Source organism: Aquarana catesbeiana, linkage group LG03 (assembly GCF_042186555.1).
Source record: "Aquarana catesbeiana isolate 2022-GZ linkage group LG03, ASM4218655v1, whole genome shotgun sequence".
Classification (NCBI taxonomy): Eukaryota; Metazoa; Chordata; class Amphibia; order Anura; family Ranidae; genus Aquarana; species Aquarana catesbeiana.
The window spans coordinates 220,405,350-220,428,833 of NC_133326.1; the positions used below are offsets into that span (position 1 = coordinate 220,405,350).

Here is a 23,484-nt window from a genome sequence, read left to right on the forward strand (position 1 = left end):
TAATGTGTGGATGTAGCTCCAAATGGCTGATATTTCTTATTTTCAATATAGTAAATTAGCTTTTTTATTCATTTTACAGTTTCGATGAATTGCTTTGTCTGGTTTACATCCATCTGGAGCGACAGAACACATATAGGAGGAGTATCTCACCAACTGAAAGACTAATTATTACACTAAGGTAAACTATCTATTTTTTGATGCACATTAGTATTATATTTGCAACATTATAGTAAGGTCCAGCCTGAGCTCATTTGTCTGGGCTTCTCCAACGGGTCACGTGAGTGCAATTCTTTTGCACTCCTGCGCCCCCTTTTCAGTGGAGAGTGATCAGAAGTCCGCTTTGTGCAGACGTCACCAAGATCAGTTGAGGCAGCGCATCATCCTCACTTCCAAAGTTCTTTATCCACCACCTGCCTGGACTGATGGCAGTGCCAGCCACTCAGCAAGCTGCTCTCTGCCCCTCCACATCTCAGCGCTCCAATGAGCGTGGAGGAGCAGAGCAGGAGAGCAGCTGACTGACAGTCAGAAGCTCTCAGCTCGGGGAGAGAACCGAGCCATCGACGATGTTTGTTGACTCAGTTCTGTGTGAAGAAGCGGCAGTGGACAATTGCAGCATTGGTGCGAAGCTACATCCACCTAGGTAAGTATGATTATTCCAACATAAGAAATACCGTTGAATAAATTTTGCAAAATTTAGTACACAAACATCCATTAATTTTAGAATAACAAACATTTTAATATTATAGTGTGTGTGTGTATATATATATATATATATATATATATATATATATATAAGAAATATATATAAGAAACATATCTAAAACATTTGTGTCTTTTTTATTTACAATTGTTCGTACACTGGTTCGTAGCCAGAGGTTACAGAGCTGGTGGAAGGCCTTGGGGATGGTGTTGGTGGGAAATTGTTGGAATTCTGACTGAATTGTTGGTACCCTGGTGCGCCAATTGTTGATGGAATTGGGGATAGAGACGGATAGGGGATTGGTGGATGGGCAGGATTCATGGCATTGCCATACTCATCAGAGTATGGACGGAAGCGAGGGGGATAGTAGGGGTGGGTTCTGGGCGGTGGAGGGTTAGGGTATGTATAATAGTCCCAGATGGTGGTGGTGGTCCAAACATGGGTGAGATGGGAATTGATGGTTCATTGTGCATACTGGCTTTAAGGAGGTCCATCACTGCCTTCTTGACAGTATGCTTGCGCTCCTGGGGAATTTTCTGAAGCATTCCTGCCACCATTAAACCAAAGCCATGATCTTCTGAATGTAGATCCTCTAATTTTTGGTTCATTCTTTCGACAAGTACTGCAAATCTGTCCATATTATCACTGTGCCTTCCCCTTGGTGGTCTGCTCCTACGCTGGCTTCTGAGCCAGATAGGCTGAGCCGGCTGCTGTATGCTTGATGAAGCATCTCCTTGATTGCTCTCCTGTGCTGCTTCAGAATCTTCCAAAAGAGAATGATGCAGCGACAGCGACCCTCCTGCTTCTTGGGATGCTGCTTCTTGAGTTGCAGCCTCTTGCGATTCCTCCTGCCCTTCATCACGCACTTCCCAACTGGATTGTGTTCTGCATTAAACATAGAATACAGTTAAGGCACACCCTTATTTATATAATTGTATAGTATCACTTTACAAATATGAAAGATATTATTATTATTATCTCACTCTCTCAGATCCATAAAAGGCCTCAGAAACTCCAGTTCGTCTGCGTGGATGTTGGGTACCACCCTTTTAGTTGCAGACCCACTCCTGGCATCATTAATTTTTCGGATGTACCTCTTAAAGCAGTCGCGCAATCCCTTCCATCTAATTTGTAATATCGATACTGCAAAACATAAATAGGAACATAATGATTATGTATTTTGTCTTTCAGATACCTGGCAACCGGTCATTCCCTAATTGGCCTACATTATGAGTTCATGGTGGGCAGGTCGACAATCAGCGGCATCATCAAATAAACCTGCCAAATCTTATGGGATGTGCTTAACACTATAGTCATGAAGAGGCCTGCACCAGAGAATTGGCGGGATATTGCAAAACTATTTTGGAGTCGGTGCAATTTCCCCAATTGCATTGGAGCTATAGATGGGAAGCATGTGCGTGTTATAAAGCCTGTTGGTAGTGGAAGCATGTACTTCAATTATAAAAAATTTTGTTCTTTTGTACTGCTGGCCGTAGCCGATGCAAACTACTGCTTCACCTATATAGACATAGGATCCTACGGTAGTAGCTGCGATTCACGGATTTGTTGGTAATTCCTCTTTTGGTGAAAGGCTACGGGATAATCGGTTAGATATTCCTGAGAACTGTCCTCTTCCTGGCACAACTGAACCCCCAATACCCTATGTGTTCATCGCAGATGAGGCATTTGCATTGGGGGAACACGTAATGAGGCCTTATTCCAATAGGAACCTGACTACTCCTAAGAAAGTGTTCAACTATCGACTAACAAGGGCAAGAAGGGTGGTTGAATGTAGTTTTGGTATTCTTGCCAATAAATGGCGTTTGTTACATACGCATATTGCATTAAACATTGCAAATGCAATTACTGCTGTTAAAGCAGCTTGCGTGCTGCACAATTTTGTCCGGATACGTGACGGGTACCGTTTCGAGGATTCCCTTATGCATGATATGGAAAGTGCACACCTCATTGCTACAAGGGGATCCAGCGATGGTGCCACTGTTCGAGAGCAATTTGCTTCTTACTTTCTTTCACCGGCTGGTGAATTAGAATGGCAAATGGATGCCATTTCATAACTGCATTGATTAAATATATATTTTGCTGCTGTTACTTTTTCTGTAAAGTTTTAGAGCCTGCCGTTTATTGAGTTTCCAATTTTGTCACGCTATGTTACTGTCGTTAATGTTTTAAATACTATTTTTTGGTAACATTTGACATAAACTGTGATAAAGCAATCATTATTTTGGCTGATATTGATCATTCATTATCTACATTTATTAACAATAGAAGTATACATCATTGAAATACTGCACCTGGGTTCTCCATAGGCCCCTTTAACACGGGCGGTGGGGGCATCGGCGGTAAAACGCCGCTATTTTTAACGGCGCTTTACCGTCGTTTTAGCATCGTTATTCGGCCACTAGCGGGGCGGTTTTAAACTCCGCTAGCGGCCAATAAAGGGTTAAAACCGACCACAAAGCGCCGCTACAGCGGCGCTATGCCGGCGGTATAGCCGCGCTGACCCATTGATTTCAATGGGCAGGAGCGGTGTATACACCGCTCCTTCACCGCTTCAATGATGCTGCTTTCAGGAGTTTTTTCCCTCCTTCCAGCGCACCGAGGGCTTTCACACTGGAGACACAGCAGCGGCAGTTTCAGGTCAGTTTGCAGTCGCTATTTTTAGCGCAATAGCGCCTGCAAACCGCCCCAGTGTGAATGAGCCCTTACTCTGGTCCTCCAGTTGTTCCAGAACTACACTTCCCATCATGCCTAGTCAAGTATGTCAGTGCCTTGCACAACACATGGATAACAGACATAAATGAAATAAAAGGGAAAACTTACATTTGTCACTACGTTCAGTCGTCATCAATGTGTCCCAATTATCGATAGTCAGTCGACAGATCTCCAGCCAGGCACTATCCCTCTTATTTTGATCCTTGTAGTTCGGATCAGTCCTGTCATAGATACAGGGATGCTGCCTCACGAGTCTTATTAAGGACTCATTGTCAACTGCCTCTCTGTGATGGACTTCCCTGTGGGCTCTGGTTGACATTGTGTATACAGGTTGTTCACACTAGTATACACAGAGATCACGGCATCCAGGAAGTACTCTGTGGGAGGGATGGGGCTGCCTGCAGTCTGGAGTACTGGGTAAAATCTTTTCTTCTTCCTGTGAAGTCGCTTCACTATAGACCACGATCCGACTTGTAGGCGACTTCCATTGAAATCTATGGGTACAAGTCGCCTTGAAGTAGTACAGGGACCTTTTCTGAAGTCGGAGCGACTTCAGTAGCGTAAATTAAGACGGCTCTCATTCACTTGAATGGAATTTCTGATGTCAAGCGACTTGGGGCGACTTGAGGTCTGACAAGTCGGATCCCAAGTCGCGGTAGTGTGAACCGGCACTAAGTGCAGCAGAAATTTTTTTGTAACCTTGGCCAGATCTGTGCCTTGCCACAATTCTGTCTCTGAGCTCTATAGGCAGTTCCTTTGACCTCATGATTCTCATTTGCTCTGACATGCACTGTCAGCTGTAAGGTCTTATATAGACAGGTATGTGGCTTTCCTAATCAAATCCAATCAGTATAATCAAACACAGCTGGACTCAAATGAAGGTGTAGAACCATCTCAAGGATGATCAGAAGAAATGGACAGCACCATGAGTTATACATGAGTGTCACAGCAAAGGGTCTGAATACTTAGGGCCATGTGATATTTCAGTTTTTCTTTTTTAATAAAACTGCAAAAATGTCAACAATTCTGTGTTTTTCTGTCGATATGGGGTGCTGTGTGTACATTAATGAGGAAAAAAAATGAACTTAAATGATTTTAGCAAATGGCTGCAATATAACAAAGAGTGAAAAATTTAAGGGGGTCTGAATACTTTCCGTCCCCACTGTATATCTCATTTTCTCTAATTTCCTTGGGGCTCAGTTGTTTCTGGGCAGTCAGCTGAGGGTGAGGTGGACTGTACCCCTATCCTTATTTGAGGCATTGGTATAGGAGAAGTCTCAATTGTCAGACAAAGCTTAAGGGTACCAGTCAGTTCCTTATCGATGCAGTTCGCACATGTCTAGTTTTAGAACTACCTGTGTCAGCTATGCATAGTTTTCATCCTGGTTCACAGCCACATTCCCTTTTGAAACCTGTGTTGAATAGTGGTTGGCCTAATCCAGATAAAGTCCTTGCTCCTCCCAAACCCTTTGCCCAGCAATACCTAAATATGAATGGGTTTTTAAAAAAAAAAAATTGAGCTGATGCTATCTTAAAAGGTGAAACTTTTGAATGGCCTTTTCCTGATAATCCTCTCCAGGCTGCGGTCATCCCTGATGTTTGTGCACCTTTTTCTTTCACACTTTTCCCTTCCACATAACTTTCTATTAATGTGCTTTGATACAGCACTTTGGGAACATCCAACTTCTTTTGCAATTACCTTTTGAGGCTTTCCCCCCTTATGGAGGGTGTCATTGATGGTTTTCTGCACAACTGTCAGGTCAGCAGTCTTTCCCATGATTGTGATTCCAACTGAACCAGACTGAGACCATTTAAAGGCTCAGGAACCCTTTGCAGGTGTTATGGCTTAATTAGCTGATTAGAGTTGGACACTTTGAGCCTAGAATATTGCACCTTTTCACAACATTCTAATTTTCTGAGATTGTGGATTTGGGGTTTTCATGAGCTGTAAGCCATAATCATCACATTTATGACAAATCACAGCTTGAACTATCTTGCTTTGCATGTAATGAGTCTATCTCATATATTAGTTTCACCTTTTAAGTTGCATTAGTGAAATAAATGAACTTTTGCACGAAATTCAAATTTTTCAAGTATCACCTGTAGAAGTATTTCTGGTGTTTAAAGACCCTGTAGAAAAAAGCTTGAAGCCCTGTTTAAAGCCTTATTGTCCCTTGCAGGCCCTGCTCTGCAACCTGCCATTAGTTCCATGTCCATTTGTCGAACCTTGGATTGCTAGTACAAGGACATGTCATTAGATTCTGGATCTAATGTAGCAGATTCTTCTATTCTCCAACAACTGAAATTGTGGCCATACTCTGTGTTGACAGGCTAACAGATATTATTCACCAAATAGTCAGAATAGGCCCCCTTATGGTACACATGCAGAGGACCCTTTTGGCTCAAATTTTAATCTGTGGAGCATTATTGCAAGAAACACAGCAGAAGCCCATTGATCATGCCTTTTTTTGGCAAATCCCTAGACAAATTATCAAATTCAACAAGGAGAAAATTACCCCTTTGCCCCATAAAAAAAGATTAAACCTCAATTTGGAAAGCCCTCTACTTGTGAGGAATATAAAAGCTCCTTTTATTTTTTCCTCATCCTCAGTAATCATTGAATTCCAAGTTCGCAAAATATGTGAACCAGTTCTCTTTGCACTGAGGGGATGCTCGCAGTGCGGGGGGGGGGGGGGGGGGGACAGGGGAGGAATGTCTTTTGGCCTTTGCAACCATCTTGTCCCAGGGCATTCCAGATGTTTGGGTCCAAAACATTGTATCCAAAGGCTCTAAGCTGGCATTTCAGTCTCTGCCTCCAACCTGCTTACTGTTCAAGTTACCAGCATCCCTCTAAAAACTGCCCAACCTCCAAGCTGGTCGGCAGTGTTGATGCTCCTTAATGATCCCTATTACACTGCCCAGGTGGATGTAGCACTTGGATCTTGTCTCCAGGCTCTCCATTGGCTCTCCTAGATCACGCATCTTTTGTCTCAAGGAATGATTTACCACCCTGCTTCTCAGTTGTAAGCTTTAAAAGCCTGGCTGTTAAAGCCCAGATCCTGAGGGATAGAGGCCTGTCTGAACTAGTTATCCTTATGTTTTTGAAGGCTAGGAAATTGACTCTTCACAAAGTCTACAACTGTACCTTGAAAGTTAATTACCATCAAGAGTCAAAACTTGACCCCTAGTGGTTATTTTTCAAAGACTGCTTTCCCGTCATCCCCCATTAAAACCCTTTTTGTACAGGGTGTCACTCACATTATTCCCCCTGTAAGTCCCCCAGTGACACCATGATATCTCAACCTGGATCTGTTGGTTCTTCAGAAACATTCCTTTGTCCTTATCAGGGTTATTCCACTGTCTTTACTTACAAGGTTGCTATTGCCTTCCTCTTTGCCATCAGCTCTGCAAGGCGAGTTTCTGAGTTTGTGACCTTAACCTGTAAAAGAAACTTTTTTCCTACACAGAGATGAGGTTGTCTTGAGACCTAAGGCCTCCTTTCACCTTAACCAGGGCATTGTTCTCCCTTCTGTTTGTCCTGCTCTAGGACACCCTAGGGAGGTTTCCCTCCATAATCTGGATGTGATGCACACTGCCTGAGTCTCTTTCTCAGCTATAGTTCCCGTAATTGGTCTGATTTGTCACTTCTGAGAGTGCCTGTAGGGCACAGGTTGATCCTTGTTCAACTATTGTCAAGTGAAATAGCCAACTCATCATTCAAAACCATAGACTTTGCGTTTTTACAAAAGGCAAAACTTTTTTGGGACAGAGTGGAGAGGTTTTCTATTGTGTCTATCTCTGTTAGGCAGATTCACCCTTTCTATTTGACGTGTTTACTGTTATCACTGAAGGTAAATATGAAATTAAATCTCAAATTTAGAGTTGCCCCCAGACCAGTAAAAAGGGGACAACTAGTTCTGATGACCCTGGTGACAACCAGGGATTCTTTCACTTTGGAGGGATTTCCGCTTATTTCTTGTTTCTGTGGTAGGACAGAAAGTCAAGAGAAATCTCACAAATGTAACACAAATGGTAAAAAAGAAAAAAAAAAAAACTGGCAGTGGTTATATCTCTTCTTTACGCTATCCAGAATGAAAAAAAGTTTTGCCCTTTAGTTCTTGTAACGAAACGTCTCACACTCCGCCTGAGTGCTTTTGTCATATAGTGCTTCCTTCCAGTCTGAATATAGATATCAGATTTTCCAACCGCTGACAACCAAGACAATACTTGTTTGGTTGCTCACCATGAACTGTTTATTAGAACAAGAATACAGTCTTATATACAGTTGAAGAGGTGGTTCCCCCCTCCTGCTCATATTACTCTAACAATACACCTGTAACCAGAAACATAAATTAACATGAGCTAATTAACTAATCTCTTAAAGCAGCCGATGTGACTCCGTGCCCACCTGGCCATTGTTGTTGTTAATCAGGATTTCACTACAGGTCAGACTTGTTGTCACAGAGCTTCACACAGTAGATTATACATTATCATAAGTATAAACACAGGACACCTTCTCACAATAGAAGGAGCTCCAGTAGGAGTTGGCCTGTCTCCTACATTGTACAGAGGTCAATGTGATCAGCTCTTTCAATTAACATGTTGTGTTCAAAATCAAACAAACCAAGAATAGTCTTTATATATCTCCTGGGAGATATTGTGAATAAATATTACTGTCTCATTTTAAGTAATCCAAGTCATATTTTCTCAGTCACCCTGTGCCCCTAATGGACACAGGGTGACTTAAACATAGGAGATGCATGGGGAGCTGAAACAAGGGTTTCCCAACCTTTCCAAGGGATTCTGGGTTCCACAGGCCCTCCCGTCACAGTTCTACTATAGGAACCACCTTTCCCTGCCAAAGTGCGTTTCACTAGATCAGTAAGTGCTTCTAGAATTTTTCAGCATCAGGCATTTGTTTATCAGGTTTGCAAGGCTGCCACCTGGTCTTATGTTCACACGTTTGTTTTACCAGGTGGTTGTTCAGGCTTCAGCTTTGGGCATAAGGTTCTTCAGTTTTCTTTAAGTCCTCTCTGTTACTCCACTGGTTTCCATGGGCCTGATAGCGTCTTGTTTGCTATGTACCCCACCCCTCAGTTGGACTGCTTTTGAATGTCCCATCAGCATATGTGAATACTCCATCCTGTGTCCCTTTAATGTAAATACAAACAAAATAGGATTTTTGACTAGTTGTAAAATCCTCTTCTTGGCGTACACAGATCCCCCTCCCTTCTGTTCATATGTAACTGGGGCTTGAACTTGCTAGGGCTGTCCTCAGAGTGCAACATATAACCCCACCCACTCAGTGAGACTTCAGTTTTTTGCTAGTTTCCTCAGGCGATGGAACTGATCTCCCATGAAGAACTATTTTTCTTTTTCTAACCATTTAATTTTTCCTTTGATGCTTCTATCAAGATCTTACTGCCTTGGGCTTTCTAGAAGTTTCTGGATCTGCTACCTGGGACTGGATCTGCTATCTGGGACTGGCCAGCAGTGTTTGCTTTGGGCACTGGATTCTGCATTAGATGCTCAATATGCCATATTGCGTACTATAGAGGTCCATTGCTGTGGTCCAGTTTTATGGCTCCCAGACCCCGAAGACCACTTTGAGTGTATGTCCCCTGTGACGTATAAATCCTGGACCTCTGATAAGTCTAGAATCATTGATAAAATAAGACAGGGCTCCCCTGTATATTTATGCCACTTCCTCACCTATACTTAAAAAGGCCAAAGTGTGCACATTATGCAGTTGAGGATTTTGGTGTAATTCACTCTGTTGTGAAAACCGCTACCATTTTGCCTCTGTTTCTCGGTGCAAGCAATTTAAACTTGGAGGAGAGGAGGATCAGGGGCCGCTCTGTGCAAAACCCTTGCACAGAGGAGGTAAGTATAACATGCTATTTAAAAAATAAAAGCTTTACAATCGCTTTAAGTGTTTAGGACCTTCCCTTGCAAGTTGCGGCTTCATGCCAAAAACTCTATTGTGGACACACTAAGGACTTGAGGAAATGAAGCAATACATTAGCATTGCCCTCTGAAGTGCAAATCGTGGTGGATCATGTTTCAGATTGTGTTTGACAGGTGGCTGGTGGCATTATGTCACCTCCTCTTTGTCTGTTTTAACCACAAAAGCCCACAACAACTGCATGCATTGGATGCGGTTGCAGGCCAGTTGTGACGTGGCCCCATTCACTTAAATAGGTTGCATTCAGTGGGCAGTACTGCCTACTAAATATGAAGTGGTATAATGCTTGCTGCAAAGCATCACTGCCGCAGTAAGTATACAACCCTGTCTGGCTGCCTTTGCAGCTTAAGTGGGGTTGTCAGGGGGTTGTAAAAACATGGTTCAGCTACCTGCCCCAACCGCAAGTGTAAACTTAATCTAACTAATGCCCTATGTGTAGGTAAAAACTGGTGAAGGCCTGAAAATTGCCAGACTATTGCTTATTGCACAGGACATACAGTATAAATAGAGAACTTGAACCTGTCTTTGAGGACCCTGCTCTTAGAACAAAAAAATGCATATGACATCAGCATTGTTGTTTTGTGTTGACACTGTAGAGCAGGGGTAGTCAACCTGGGGCCCTCCAGCTGTTGCAGAACTACAAGTCCCATCATGCCTCTTGGAGTAATTGTAACTGCCAGCCTTGCATTGCCTCATGGGAAATGTAGTTCCACAACAGCTGGAGGGCCCCAGGTTGCCTGCCCCTGCTGTAGAGAATGTGATTTGCTGGGTCTCTAGAATGTCCCTTATCTCTGCTTATGCACAGGATTTTGTGGATAAAAGCCTGGTCCGTTGAACTTGCTTGTAAAAAGTGTCTTGTACCCACGAGTTTTGATGGTTACCACCTGTTTGAGGAAATTCATCAAGGAAGTGACTGGGACAAAGGTGCTTTTACCCTACAAGGAGAAGCCAAAACTTCTACAACTACTACTACTTATCAGCAAAAGAGTCCTTTTCACTCTCCCTGGACATCTACTTCCAAACCAAGGCTTAGCACCTGCTTCTGTTGCAAGCCCTGGACTTCCAAGTAAAATCAGTCTGCATAACAAGCATGCAGTAAAACTTGTAATGCTTGTTATACTCACTGTGGAGCCTAAGGGGTTAATCATCTGCATTGTGTAAAAAGGCTGTTTGATCTTGTATGCACAGATCCTCCTCCTCTTCCACTGACTCTAAAACAGGTCTGGATAAGACAGAGCCTTTGGAGTCAGTCTGCACATGCTCAGATTGGTGTGCATTGCTAGAGTTTTTTTCTTGTTTGTTTTTTTTTTCTTGGGAGAGTACATATGATCAGCACAGGGCCAATCACCACTTTCAGCACAGGGCCAATCACCACTGTGACCACTGTCCATCCTAATAAGACAGCTCAGTTCAGTATGAAAACTCCTACAAGCTTTAACTAGTGCTCGGCTGACACTGATTGAAGTCACAAGACTGCTGATGAGAAAAGGTATTTATCAGTTTATATTTACTAAAATGATTGCATTTCCATGTTCTGTGTACTGTGGAAGACCAGATATAGTGAATAAAGGGTCCTGGGTTTTGTAACACTTTTAATTTGAGAGGACATCTGTTGATGTTTGCGCCAGTCTGGATTCGAGACAACCTGTGTCCAATCTATCATTTCAGTAGGGTACAAACTAGAGTTTCTATTTTTGCTCCCTACTTGCTTTATGCCTTCACATCTGCCAGCTTCAGACCAAAAGGCAGATTTAATGATCACCTTACACCAACTTCAGGCACAAGGCTATACTACTAGTTCCTTTTGAAGAAAGGTTCTATTTAAACTTGCCCAAAGGCTCAAAATCAAATGAGGCCATATGCCCAATACTGGACTTAAAATCTTGAAACCGATTACTTTGAGTACTAAAATTTTCTATATAGAATCACAAGATCTCTAATAGCTTCTCTAGGACGCATGGGATTTCTGGCAGCCGTAGACCTACAAGATACCTATTTATACATCCCCCAATGTCCTGCACTACAAATTAATACTTCCTATTTAAAGCACAACCATTTGGACTCTCCTCTGCACCCTGAGTGTTCACAAAATTGCTTGCCCTCTTTCAGGCTCTGTTTTGAACCCAGGACATTCATGCCACAAGTTACCTGGATGACCTACTGAAGGTCTCCTCAGCTACAACCTTGGCTACCACTGTCCAGAGGTCAATTAGGTTCCTTCAAACCTTTAGCTGGATAATCAACCTTTTGGCTGGGTCCAATTGTTGACATATTGTAGCCCATACCAGAAACCCCCCCCCAAGAAAAGGCTCCTTCCCTAAGGTCCTAGTCAAGGACCCTCAAATTGGAAAAGCACCCCTTAGTTCACTTCTGAATGAGGGTTCTGAACTTGATGGCTGATGATCTCCTTTCTATTAGTGCCCTTTGCCCAACTTCATTCCAGACCTCTTCAACCTCTTCATTAGAGACCTCTCCAATATACTCATGAAGTGAAACAGGCAAATCCAATCCCTGGATTGTTCAGTGCTTATTTTCTGCAAGATAGAGCTCTCCCTGAATTGGTGGATCTCTATTCATCTGCCTAGGATTTTAAAGTATATGTAAACCCTCACCTTGTAAAACAACCCATATGGTTTAAAATAGAAGTGAAAGACAAAACATTTGTGTATAGAAATAAAAGACATTATAAATACCTTTTTTTTTTAATCTTATTTTTGTTATAAGTGATCACATAATCTGTCCACAGCTGCAGAGAAGTGGGGGAGGAGAAACAGCAGCACACTTGTCTTCCCAGTGAATGGCTGTGCAGGGAGGGGGGAGTGTCAGCACATGTGTGATCATTGGAGGAGAGCAGGCTGAGTTCTCCGCACAACTAGAGAACTGACCAGGCTGTGCTCATGCCTAGTTGGGGTTGCCTTGTGTGGTCAGCAGAGGGGCTGGTGGAAACGCTTGGTATTTCACACACAGGAAGCAATGTAAAGAGAACAGGATACATTTTGATACAAGTACATGGTACAGCACATATCGGCAATATGAAATGTTGGGTTTACATATTCTTTGTCTTTCCTTCATATGTCATGAAATGTGGTGACAAAGGTTGCCAGTATTAGAGGTTGGGGTGGAGTTTACAATTCCCTGACTGTCCAGGGGACCTGGTCCCCCAAGGAGTTGAAACTCCCATCAATCTTGGAACGAAGAACCAACAGATTGCCTGCCTTCCTAACACTGAGCCTCCCTTTTGCAAGTTCACCCAGTCAGATTACTGTCAGACAATGCCACAGCAGTGGCCTACATAAACCATTAGAGGTGACACCAGAAGCCAGGCTGCTTTAAAAGAAACAAGTCAACAACAACTAAGGCAAGGGATCCTCTGACCTCTGCAGTGGATGCTCTGGTGATTCTTTGGGCTCAATTCAAGCTGGTTTATGCCTTCCTTCCAGTGAAGGTCCTTTCCTAACTACTAAGCAAAATAGTGAAGGAAAGAGCTCAGGTGATTCACCAGTATGGCCCAGAAGAACATGATACATAGACATACTCAGACTTCTGGTGGACAGAACTTTTTCGCTGTCTAGATGCATAGAGCAACCCACAATCCAAGGAGCACCTTTAGGCTTTCAATGGATATAAACTGGAGGCCCTGAAGAGCTAGGACACTGAAAAACATCCACAAAATGACCACATTTTTAAAACAGACATTTACTAGATTTACTAAGAGATATATTGAGTCTTTTGAAGATCACATTTTTGCCATTATTTTTTTGAAAATGTGGCAAGAAAATGAAGTCAGTTAATCAGATATTTCTCACACACCACATAAGCATACTTAAAATTACACCCCGAAACACATTCTGCTACTCCTCTTAAAGTGGTTGTAAACCCTCCCACATAACTTTTGCTCATGTTAATCAGCAGTGAATACAGTGCAAATCGCTGTGTGTAGATGTCACTATACCTCCTCTGTTTACTTGTAATCTGTCCCATTCTATTTAATGACGTCACTCGCGCTTGCGCATCTTCTCCCTGGTTAACGGCATGCTCTTTGTGCCGTCAGTCCATTTGTAAGTATGCCGTGTCCGTCATTTCCCCTCTCTGGGGCACTGCATCGAGATACTCCAAGATTTTAGTCACATTCAGAAGTGCCTGATACCCTTGTGACCTTAATCGTCAAACAGGTCTTCTATGATAGGCGGGACACGGTTGCCATAGCAATCCAGGGGGCAAGAACAAGGCTTGGCTAAGGAAGAACGGTGCATGAGCGAGATTACAGCTAGGAATAGAAAAGAGGGCGGAAGTATATTACAATGCAGACTCTGAAAACCACACTTAACATGGAGATGACTTATACCAGGAAGCACTGATTTTAAAACTGCTGCAAAAAAAATAAGAAACACTCAAATGGGGGTGAACGTGTTGTAATACTTTATTATACTGTTTAAAAAAAAAAAAAACAGCATCTGAGGGGCAGTGTTTACTTCCTCTAAGTATGGGGATACCACATGTGTGAGATTTTCTCAAAGCCTAGCCACATAGAGCAGCCCCAAATCCAAGAAGAAGCTTCAAGCTTTCAAGGGGCATAAATTAGGTATATCATTTTCTAACTACTGTACATACACATTTTTGGAGGCTCTGGAGCACCAGGACAGTAGAAATACCTACAAAATTACCACATTTTGCAGCGTAAACACCCCAAGGTATTTTTGAAGAGGCATGATGAGTCTTTTGATGATTTCTTTTTGTTTTTTGCCACAAGTTTTTGGTAAATGCGGAAAGAAAATGAAAATTTTATTTTTGTACACAAAACTGTCAATTTAGTAAGATATTTCCCACATACTTTTACCCCAAAGCACGTTCTGTCTCTCCTTCTGTGTATGGGAGTAGGACGTTTGAGACTTTTTTTAAGTGTTTAGATTATGTACCGGACATTATATCTTGTGTATCACAAAAATCAACCAACATTGTATCAAAAATGGTGTACTGTAGTGGTTTCCTCTGTACAAGTAGTCAGGGAATAGCACTTAGCCTACTGTTATGTAGCTGCCCCCAGGAATGCTATGTTTACTGGAGGCTGAATAAAGGATGAACAAAAGAGTTCCTGTGGTTCCAGGAGTGCAGTTGTCCGCAGGGGATGGCTGAGACTGGTGTCTTGCAGAAATGTATTCTGTGGAGTGTACAGATGGGTCAATATATAGGCAAAGAATCAGTCTAGGCAGAAATGCGGTCAAAAAACAGGCCAGGCTCAGTACATGTGCCAGGCAGAGGCAACACTGTTGCTGGCTGCACTAGCATTGGTGACACTGTACTAATGTGGTGGCAATCAGGGTTACTGGTGAGGCTAGCCATTAGGAACATTGTTGTTGGCTGAACTGATCTGGTGACACTGAGACTGGTGTTGCAGCAATCAGAAGCACCATTGATGGCAGCACTGGTCTAGCCACACTAACACTGGCGTGATCAAGAACACTATTGCTGACTTACACTGGTCTTGTGACCCTGGGACTGGTGTGGTGAGGATCAGGAACACTGTTACTGCCTTACGCTGGTCTGGTGACATTGGGACTTGTGTAGTGGGAATCAGAAACATTGTTGCTGACTGCAGTGGTCTGGTGACGCTGGGGCTTGTGTGGCAGTGATCAGGAACACTGGTGCTGGCTGCACTGGTCTGGTGATACAGGTACTAGCGTGGTGGTGATCAGGAACATGGTTTCTGGCTTACACTGGCCTTGTGAAACTGCACAGGTTTGTCGGGTATCAGGAACATTGTTGCTGGCTTGCAATGGTCTGATGACATTGGGACCTGTGTGGCAGTGATCAGGAACACGGTTGATGGTTTACACTGGTCTGGTGACACTGGAACTTGGCAGGCAGTGATCAGTAACACTATTGATGGCTACACTGGTCTGGTGTAGCAACAATCAGAAACACTGTTTCTTGCTACACTGGTCTGGTGAAACTGTGATTGGCTGTGCTGGTATTGTGACATATGGTGTATTTGTAAAGGAAAAGAAAAAAACTGCGCTAGAAACATAAACGTGAAGCTGCAGCTATAGGTGAACTACACCAATAAAGCAAATATAAAAAGCCGCGCATAAAAAATGATGATGATAATCAATCAAATAAATAGTCCTTGTGATTAAATGTCCAACACAAATTGATTGGTGAAAAAAAATCTCTGAAACTGTTGTTTTCAATGATCAATAGCTGATGATAAAAGTTCAGATATCTCGCTTCCTGTTAGATGGAATGCTTACCAGATAGCAAGCCAAATAAGACAGGTGGCTATGAACCCAGCCTGGGCCTTTGGGGAACATATCTGGATACGTCCTGGACAAATTTCACTCACAGATCGGATCAGATCCACAAAGGTTGTACCCAAAAAATTTTTTAGGATAACATAGCGTAATACTGACATAAATAAGTAGTATTTAAGATTTTTAAAAAATAAAAATAAATGTGACACTCCACCAGTGATAAATCATATATTTCATATAATATCCAGTGCCATAAGCACAAAAACATTTTTTAAGTGAGTGACATCAACCATGTAAATTAGTGAAAAATCTCATGTGTGAAGAGCTAGTGCAGAAATCCATCCAAAAAAGCCGCTTACCAGAGATGAAACCAAAGAGGCATGTGATGAACCACCAGATGACACTACCAGATTTATTATAAAATTGAGCATGTAACTAGTCAGCAGAAAAGATGAAAGGAATACCAAAGTGCAGCAAACCGCATGAAAATCCTGCTTACCAGACAGCAGGCTCTATATGACAGATTGATTTATTCACAGAACCGGCTTCCTGGCATAGGGCTGCGGGGATCCATTAGGCCATCCATAACTCGGGCTCCGCAGTGCACATATATGAGAAATGATGGCAATAGTGTAATACGTAAAAACTATTTATTAAACTAAAAAAAATCACTTACAGTGTAACAAGATAAAAGACACAACGCCGGCCGGCATACGAACAAACTCCCGTCCTCATTAAGGCAACGTGGTGACGTCAGCACGTCCCTCCCAAACGCGTTTCGTCATAGGCTGACGTTCTCAATGGGGGTTGATTTTTTTCACCAATCAATTTGTGTTCACTTTAATTTTGTGTTGGACAGTTAATCACAAGGACTATTTATTTGATTAATTATCATCATTTTTTATGCGCGGCTTTTTATATGGTGTATTTGTGTTGCAGTGATAAAGGACACAACTGACTTGCTGCACTGGTGTGGTAACATTGTTCTGCTAGTGATCAGAGATACTGACTGGCTGCACTGGCATACATGTCACCAGAGCAGCCAGCCAGTGTCTCTGATCACTAGCCACAGCAGTACACAATGTCACCATGGTGACACTGTACCGCTCTTGTGACTGTAATGTTTTTTTTTTTTTTTTTTATCCAGTGCACTGTAGGAAACACTCTACTCCCTCACAGTAATCTTATAGCATGCCACTGCACCTCCTACTCCTAGAGGGCACATGTGAGCAGCGCAAAGACATTTTAATACACCTGACTCCAGAAAGCAGCCACCCATGCATTTATATAAAGTGCTCGGATGGCAAGTGGTTAAGTCAGAACTATACTACATCAGAGCACCACAAACTAAAAAAACGCTATTTAATTTTTATTGAATTTGCATTTCTGGCTGTGGCCATCTTGAGTAAGGGAAGATGATTACTGGAATCCATCTGCCCTTAGCTCAGGCATGCAGGCAGGGTGGTGCTTCTTTAAGAAAACCCCTCCTGAAGACACCTGGAACCTCTAACCTAGAAACCAGAAAATAACTGAAGAAATAAAAAAAAAAAATAAAACAAGTAAATATGATATACTTTTATATTTATTTAGTTAGAGCCCATTTCACTAGGGTTGTTGGTTTCTCATGGGATTTTAGCATCAAAAAAATGCTTCCCAGAATTGCAAGACCACCACCTGGTCAGCTGTTCACATTTTCAAAATTCTACCAGGTGGATGTTCAGGCCGCAGCTGATGTGAGCTTTGGCGGCAAGGTATTTCAAGCTGTCATCTGAGTGTTTTAGGGGTTTTTTTGCGTTCTTTAACCCTTGCTTTCTGTGGGCCTGCTGGCAGTTCTGTTTGCTATGTTGTTGCCCACCCCTCAGTTTATTGCTTTAGATAAATCCCATGGTCTTAGAATACAAGCACTGTACTTACTGGGCAATTAGGATAATGGGGATTGTGACTTACTTGTAATTACCTTATTTTGGAGTAAAGCACAGGACATAGACCCCCTCCCCGTGTCTTAATCATTCCTTATTGCTGAAAAAAAAACTGAAGCCTCAATGAGTGGGTTGTCTCGTATGGAACTGTCTGTGAGCGGCCCTAGCAAGCCTTGTTTGCCAGAGTCCAATCACCTAAAGGTACAGCATATAGCCCATGTTCTAAGAATATATGTCCTTTGTCCTGTACTAAACTCCAAGAATTTACAGGCAAGTCAAAATTTCTATTCTTTAGGAGCCTGTAACAAGTTGGCAAATTTGTAGCTAATTGGTAGCGCCAAATATTGCGTTTACGCCATGTCAAAAGTATGTTCATGTCTTTTTCTGCCCATTTTTATTTAAAACAAAGCAAAAAGTTCACACTTTAATAGTTTCCCATGCAGGGGGTTCTCACCATCAATGCAACACAACAAAACATAGAATTCAACCTCTTGGCTCTCCATTTTGCAGCTTTACTGCTAAGGCCTCTTGCCTTAGACAAGAAGATATCCAGTTGATATCTGCCTCTCAGTCACAGAGGCTTTTGATCCTGACTCTGACCAAAATGGTTTGTTCTGCCTTTAAGTTGCCTCTTGCAGAGATGACTGAGCCCCCCGGTCCTCTTTGGGATCCCTGAGGCCTCTTCAGGCCACACAGGCTTTCCCCCTACACCACCTGTTGGAACAGGCGGTGTATGCTGATTGGGAACATCTTGACAGGATTTTTGTTCCTCTTAAGAGGTTTTCCCTTTTATATCCCATGAATGAAAATTTTGTTAAAAAATGGAGCATACCAGCCGTAGATGCAGTAGTCTCTTCCTTAAAGAAGAACCTAAATTGCCCAGTAGATAAGGCACAGGGCTTGAAAGGCCCTGTTGACAAGAAATTGAAGTCATTATTAAAGGCTTCCTTTTCTTTGGCCAGTTCAGGTATTCCGCCAGCTGTTGCAGCAATTGGTATCTGCCAGTCCATAAAGGATCAGGTCAAATGGCCTGATAGGCTTAACCATGAGGATGATCTGCCTGAAAGTATGACAGATATTCCTCGAGCGCTGTGTTTTGCTTTTGATGCCTTAAAGGATTCAATACAGCAGGTTCTTGTTTGGCTCTCTTGTCTGTACATATGTGCGGACTTTTGTGGCTTAAGAATTGGTCAGCCGAGCTTCCTTGTAAAAAGTTATTGGCAGGTTTCCCTTTTCATGGGGAACGTTTATTTGGTGATCATTTGGACAAATTTATCCAAAAGATTTCCGGAGCGAAGAGTTCTCTACTTCCTGTGAAGAAAAGCACCAGACATCCCTCGTTTAAAACCTTAGGGACTGCTTCCTCAAATGTCTCAGCATCAAGGCGGTTCCACCGCCAACAGGGCGCTAGGGCCAGGGGCGAGCCCCAGGGCCAGAAGAAGCCCTGGGTCCGAAGCTCTGCTAAACCCAGCACCAAGCCCTCCTTTTGGAGACATTTGGAGAACAATAATTCAGGATGATTGGGTCACCTCAATTATATCTCGCAGTTACAAGCTGGAGTTGCGGGGGGTTCCCCCTCAGAGGTTTTTAAGATCCAACGTTCTCTCCGATCCTCCAAAAATAAATTTATTGCTTCAGGCACTACATCAACTAGTGCATCAAGGAGTGATTGTAGAGGTTCCTGTATCCGAAAAGGGGCACAGGGTTTTACTCAAACCTGTTTACAATTCAAAAACCAAATGGGGGGGCCCATTTTGGACCTAAAATCCCTGAACGAGTATCTACTGATACAGTCCTTTCGGATTGAGTCTGTCTGCTCAGTAGTAGCCTCACTCCAGAGGGGAGAATTTCTAGCCCCCATCGATATAAAAGATGCGTATTTACACATACCTATCTTTCAGCCTCATCAGAGGTTCCTACGTTTTGCAGTAGAATGTCATTTTCAGTTTGTGGCTCTACCCTTTGAGCTTGCTACAGCTCCCGGGGTGTTCACAAATGTCCTAGCACCAGTACTGGGTCTTTTAAGGGCCCAAGGGATCCTGGTGCTTGGGTATCTGGACGACCTCCTGCTCAGAGATCACTCATTACAGGCTCTAGAACAGAGTATAATATGCACAGTGCAGTATTTGAAAAGCTTAGGCTGGATCATAAATACCGAAAAGTCAGCCTTGAAACCAGCTCAAAGTCTAAAGTATTTAGGTCTGATCCTAGATACGGTTCAAGCAAGAGTATTCTTACCACCCGAAAGGATCTGTGCCCTGAAGGTTCAGGTGCATCAGATAAGAGGCACCAGACAACCCGGCCCTCTGAGTCTTCTAGGGAGGATGGTGTCCTCCTTCCAGGCAGTGCCCTATGCCCAGTTCTATTCCAGGCCTTTACAACAAGACATCTTGTTGGCTTGGAACAGAAGAGGACAAGCCCTGGATTATCCAATGTGCTTATCTCCTCGGGCACGCTTAAGCCTAAACTGGTGGTTGCAGGATCACAACCCACGAAACGAAAAATCCTTTCTCCCGGTAACTTGGAGAGTACTGACTACAGAAGGGCTCACAGCTCATGGGAAATGGTCAGGGACAGAACAGATCCTGCCCATAAATGTCCTGGAATTATGGACAGTACGTCTGGCCCTACGGTCCTGGACGGTGGAGCTTCAGGACCGCCCTATCTGGGTTCAGTCCGACAATGCCATTGCAGTGGCCTATATAAACCACCAAGGTGGGTACCAGGAGTCGTTGAGCTCTGAGGGAGGTGAACCACATACTAGCCTGGGCAGAGGAACATGTGCTGATTCTGTCAGCAGTCTATATCCCGGGAGTAGAGAACTGGAAGGCAGATTATCTCAGCCACCAGCAGATCTGCCGGGGGGAATGGTCCCTACACCCAGAGGTGTTACAGGAAATTTGCCAACGTTAGGAATGGCCAGAGGTCAACCTACTGACATCCAGGTTAAACAACAAACTACAGCAGTTTGTGTCCCAAACAAGAGATCTTCTGGCAATTGGAGCAGATGCTCTGGTAGTCCCATGGAGCCAGTACTCCCTGGTTTATGCTTTCCCTCTGACCGCTCTCCTTCCACATTTGTTGCACAGAATTCGGAGAGAGGGGGTTCCAGTCATTCTGGTGGCACCAGCCTGGCCCAGAAGGCCCTGGTTCCCGGAGATTGTGAGACTGACAATAGACGAGCCATGGACACTTTCACATCACCACAATCTACTGTCTCCAGGTCCTATATTCCACCCCAATTTACAGTCTCTAAGTTGGATGGATGGCCAGGGTGTTAAAGGACCATGGCATCTCGGGACCAGTGGTGCCTACCCTAGTGAATGCTAGAAAAGCTGTCACTAGGAAGATTTATCATAAGGTCTGGAAGCTAAAAAATGGCATCCTCGGAAGTACGTGATTGGGAGAATTCTCTCTTCTACAGTCAGCTGTGGAAATCAAATTGGCTTTGAGTACAATCAGAGGTCAAGTTTCGGCCCTATCAGTATTCTTCCTTTAGGCCTTTAGCCTCCCATTCACTGATCCGAACCTTTATGCAGGGGGCATCTCGCTTGCCTCCCCCCATTAGGTCACCTATGTGTCCTTGGGACTTGAACTTGGTGCGATCTGTGTTACAGAAACAACCATATGAACCTATCAAGGAAATTCCATTAGACTTGCTGTTACGGAAGCTAGCCTTCCTGATGGCCATCACCTCGGCTAGAAGGGTCAGGAGTTGGCGGCCCTTTTGTGCAGGGAACCATACTTGATCCTTCACCACGACAGGGTCGTGTTACGACCTGTTCCAACTTTGCCAAAAGTGGTGTTGGCCTTTCATTAAAATCAGGACATTATTTTGCCTTCTTTTTTCTCTCAGCCTCACTCGGCGGAAGAGAGACTGCATTCATTGGACCTTGTCTGAGCAGCCAAGGTTTATTTGTCTAGATCTGCGGAGATCCGAGGGTCGGACTCCTTTTTTGTTTTACCAAAAGTAAATATGACAAAAAATCCTATATTTTGTCAGTGCCGGTTCACACTGGGACGACTTGTCAGGCGGCTTAGCCGCCTGACAAGTAGCGTCCCATTCTGTACAATAGAACCGTTCTAATCGGAGCGACGCAAGTCGCTCTGACTTAGAAAAAGTTTCCCATACGATTTTGGGGGCAACTTGCATTGACTTCTATACAGAAGTCGTTCTGCAAGTCGCCACTCCTGTCGTGTCCAGGTTGCCTGAGGCAGTCGCGCTGCAAATCGTCCTGCCTCAGTGTGAACTGACACTCATTCTCTTTGTTTTTCTTTTCATTTTCTTTTTGTTTTTTCAGTGTTCTTGCCATACAGCAACATCTTTGTGTAATTTTCTTTATATTTCTTTTCATTTTCTTTTTGTTTAATATGTCCTATCAGTTAATTGTGTGTATTTAGGAGCATTATAATTAAACTGTGGCTTGCACATATATTGCCCCTGTTTCTATTCCATTTTGTTATGCTTTTGGAGAGGGTTCTAATGAAGTTAACAATTGGAATGTTGATTTTATTTTGAAGTGGCTTTCTCAAAAGAAAAAAATTGCAACATTATCTAATTGATGAGTTTCTGTTTATCCGCAATAAATGTGGTACATATTTAGAGACAAACCAGAGCAAGAGAAAAAAATACAATACAAGATTAGAATTGGATATGCTAGTTGTCGGGCCTGTTAATTTTCCATTCGTTTGTGTGTGTTGATGAAATTTCTATTATGTACTACCTTGAATATATTGTGAAAAATACAACGCTTCCATCGTGGCATGGAAAAAAGGCTTTTCTCATGTGGATAAATGGAAGCTCATTTCTTTCTAAAGCACGTTTAGCTAAACTTATGAATGCAAGTTGTCAGACATGCAATGTTGTATTAATTGAATCTTTTTCTAGTCTTTTTGGTTTTCTGTCCAGAGCAACTCTTTAGAAAAATACATGGCTATCTTAATTGTAGGAGACACAAAACTTATCCTTCACATTCCTTCTCTTGAATGAGAATGGCAAATCAATTCATCTGAATAATAACCCCATTAGCTGCTTAACTTAGCATCGAACATGGGAAAATGTACCAGATAGAATAGGAGGAACTGTTGATTGGATGGATCATTTTCAAGGTTTTGTTCTACTAATGTGTACTGAAAATACAATTATATTTTGTCTACTAAGAGATATCTACTATTGTATTGATTGTGATTTTATTCTCACATTGTAGCAACAGTATCATTCCAAAATAGATGACTTAATCGAGGAAACGGTTACTGAAATTATATCACTTCTTGTTTTGAAGGTAAATTTATTTTTATGTGTTTATAATTGTTGCTTATTTTTATTGAAATTGTTTCTGTATCTGCTTGTGTTGCATTGTGGGATAACTAGTCCCTCAACAATTTAAATATGCATGTGAAGGTGACACTATTCTGTGTTTAAAGTATAACTAAAGGCAAAACTTTTTTTAGTTTTGGATAGAGTGGAGAGGGATTAGAACACCTGTCAGGTTTTTATTGCTGTCTGTGCTCCCATTAGAGAGATTGATCCTCATTCATTGTCATGTTGACCATATTCATTGAAAGTGGAAGTAAAAGAAAACCTCAAATTTTGGGTTGTCCCCAGAATAGCAAGAAATAGGAAATTTTGCAGTGGGAGCTTCAGGCCTGGCAAATATGGTGACAACCAGGAATTCATTCACTTTGAAGGGATTTCCTCCCACTTCCTATTTTTTTCACCCAAATACCTGATCAGCAACTGGCTCAGCCTCTCAGCTCACGTCCCCTCCACAGTCCGGTGCTGACAATCGCCACTGTGTGTGCAAAGGGGAACCTAGAACTGAGCGATCAGTGGCCTTTGATCACTCAGTTCTTAGTATAGAGGCGGAATGGGGGACCGATGGAGCATCGATCAATGCAGCATCTACATAGGTAATATGA

The 23,484-nt window shown here is 42.8% G+C and overlaps 1 protein-coding gene across 5 annotated transcripts in view; it reads left to right on the top strand.

Annotated features, from left to right (window-relative positions):
* CADPS2 (calcium dependent secretion activator 2) overlaps positions 1-23,484 on the top strand; it is a 1,072,621-nt gene that overhangs the window by 786,287 nt on the left and 262,850 nt on the right. For all 5 annotated transcript variants that reach the window (XM_073619790.1, XM_073619788.1, XM_073619789.1 and 2 more), the window contains one exon: positions 22,773-22,847. In XM_073619790.1, the coding sequence (XP_073475891.1) occupies positions 22,773-22,847 (75 nt within the window). The remainder of the gene's footprint in view (positions 1-22,772; positions 22,848-23,484) is intronic.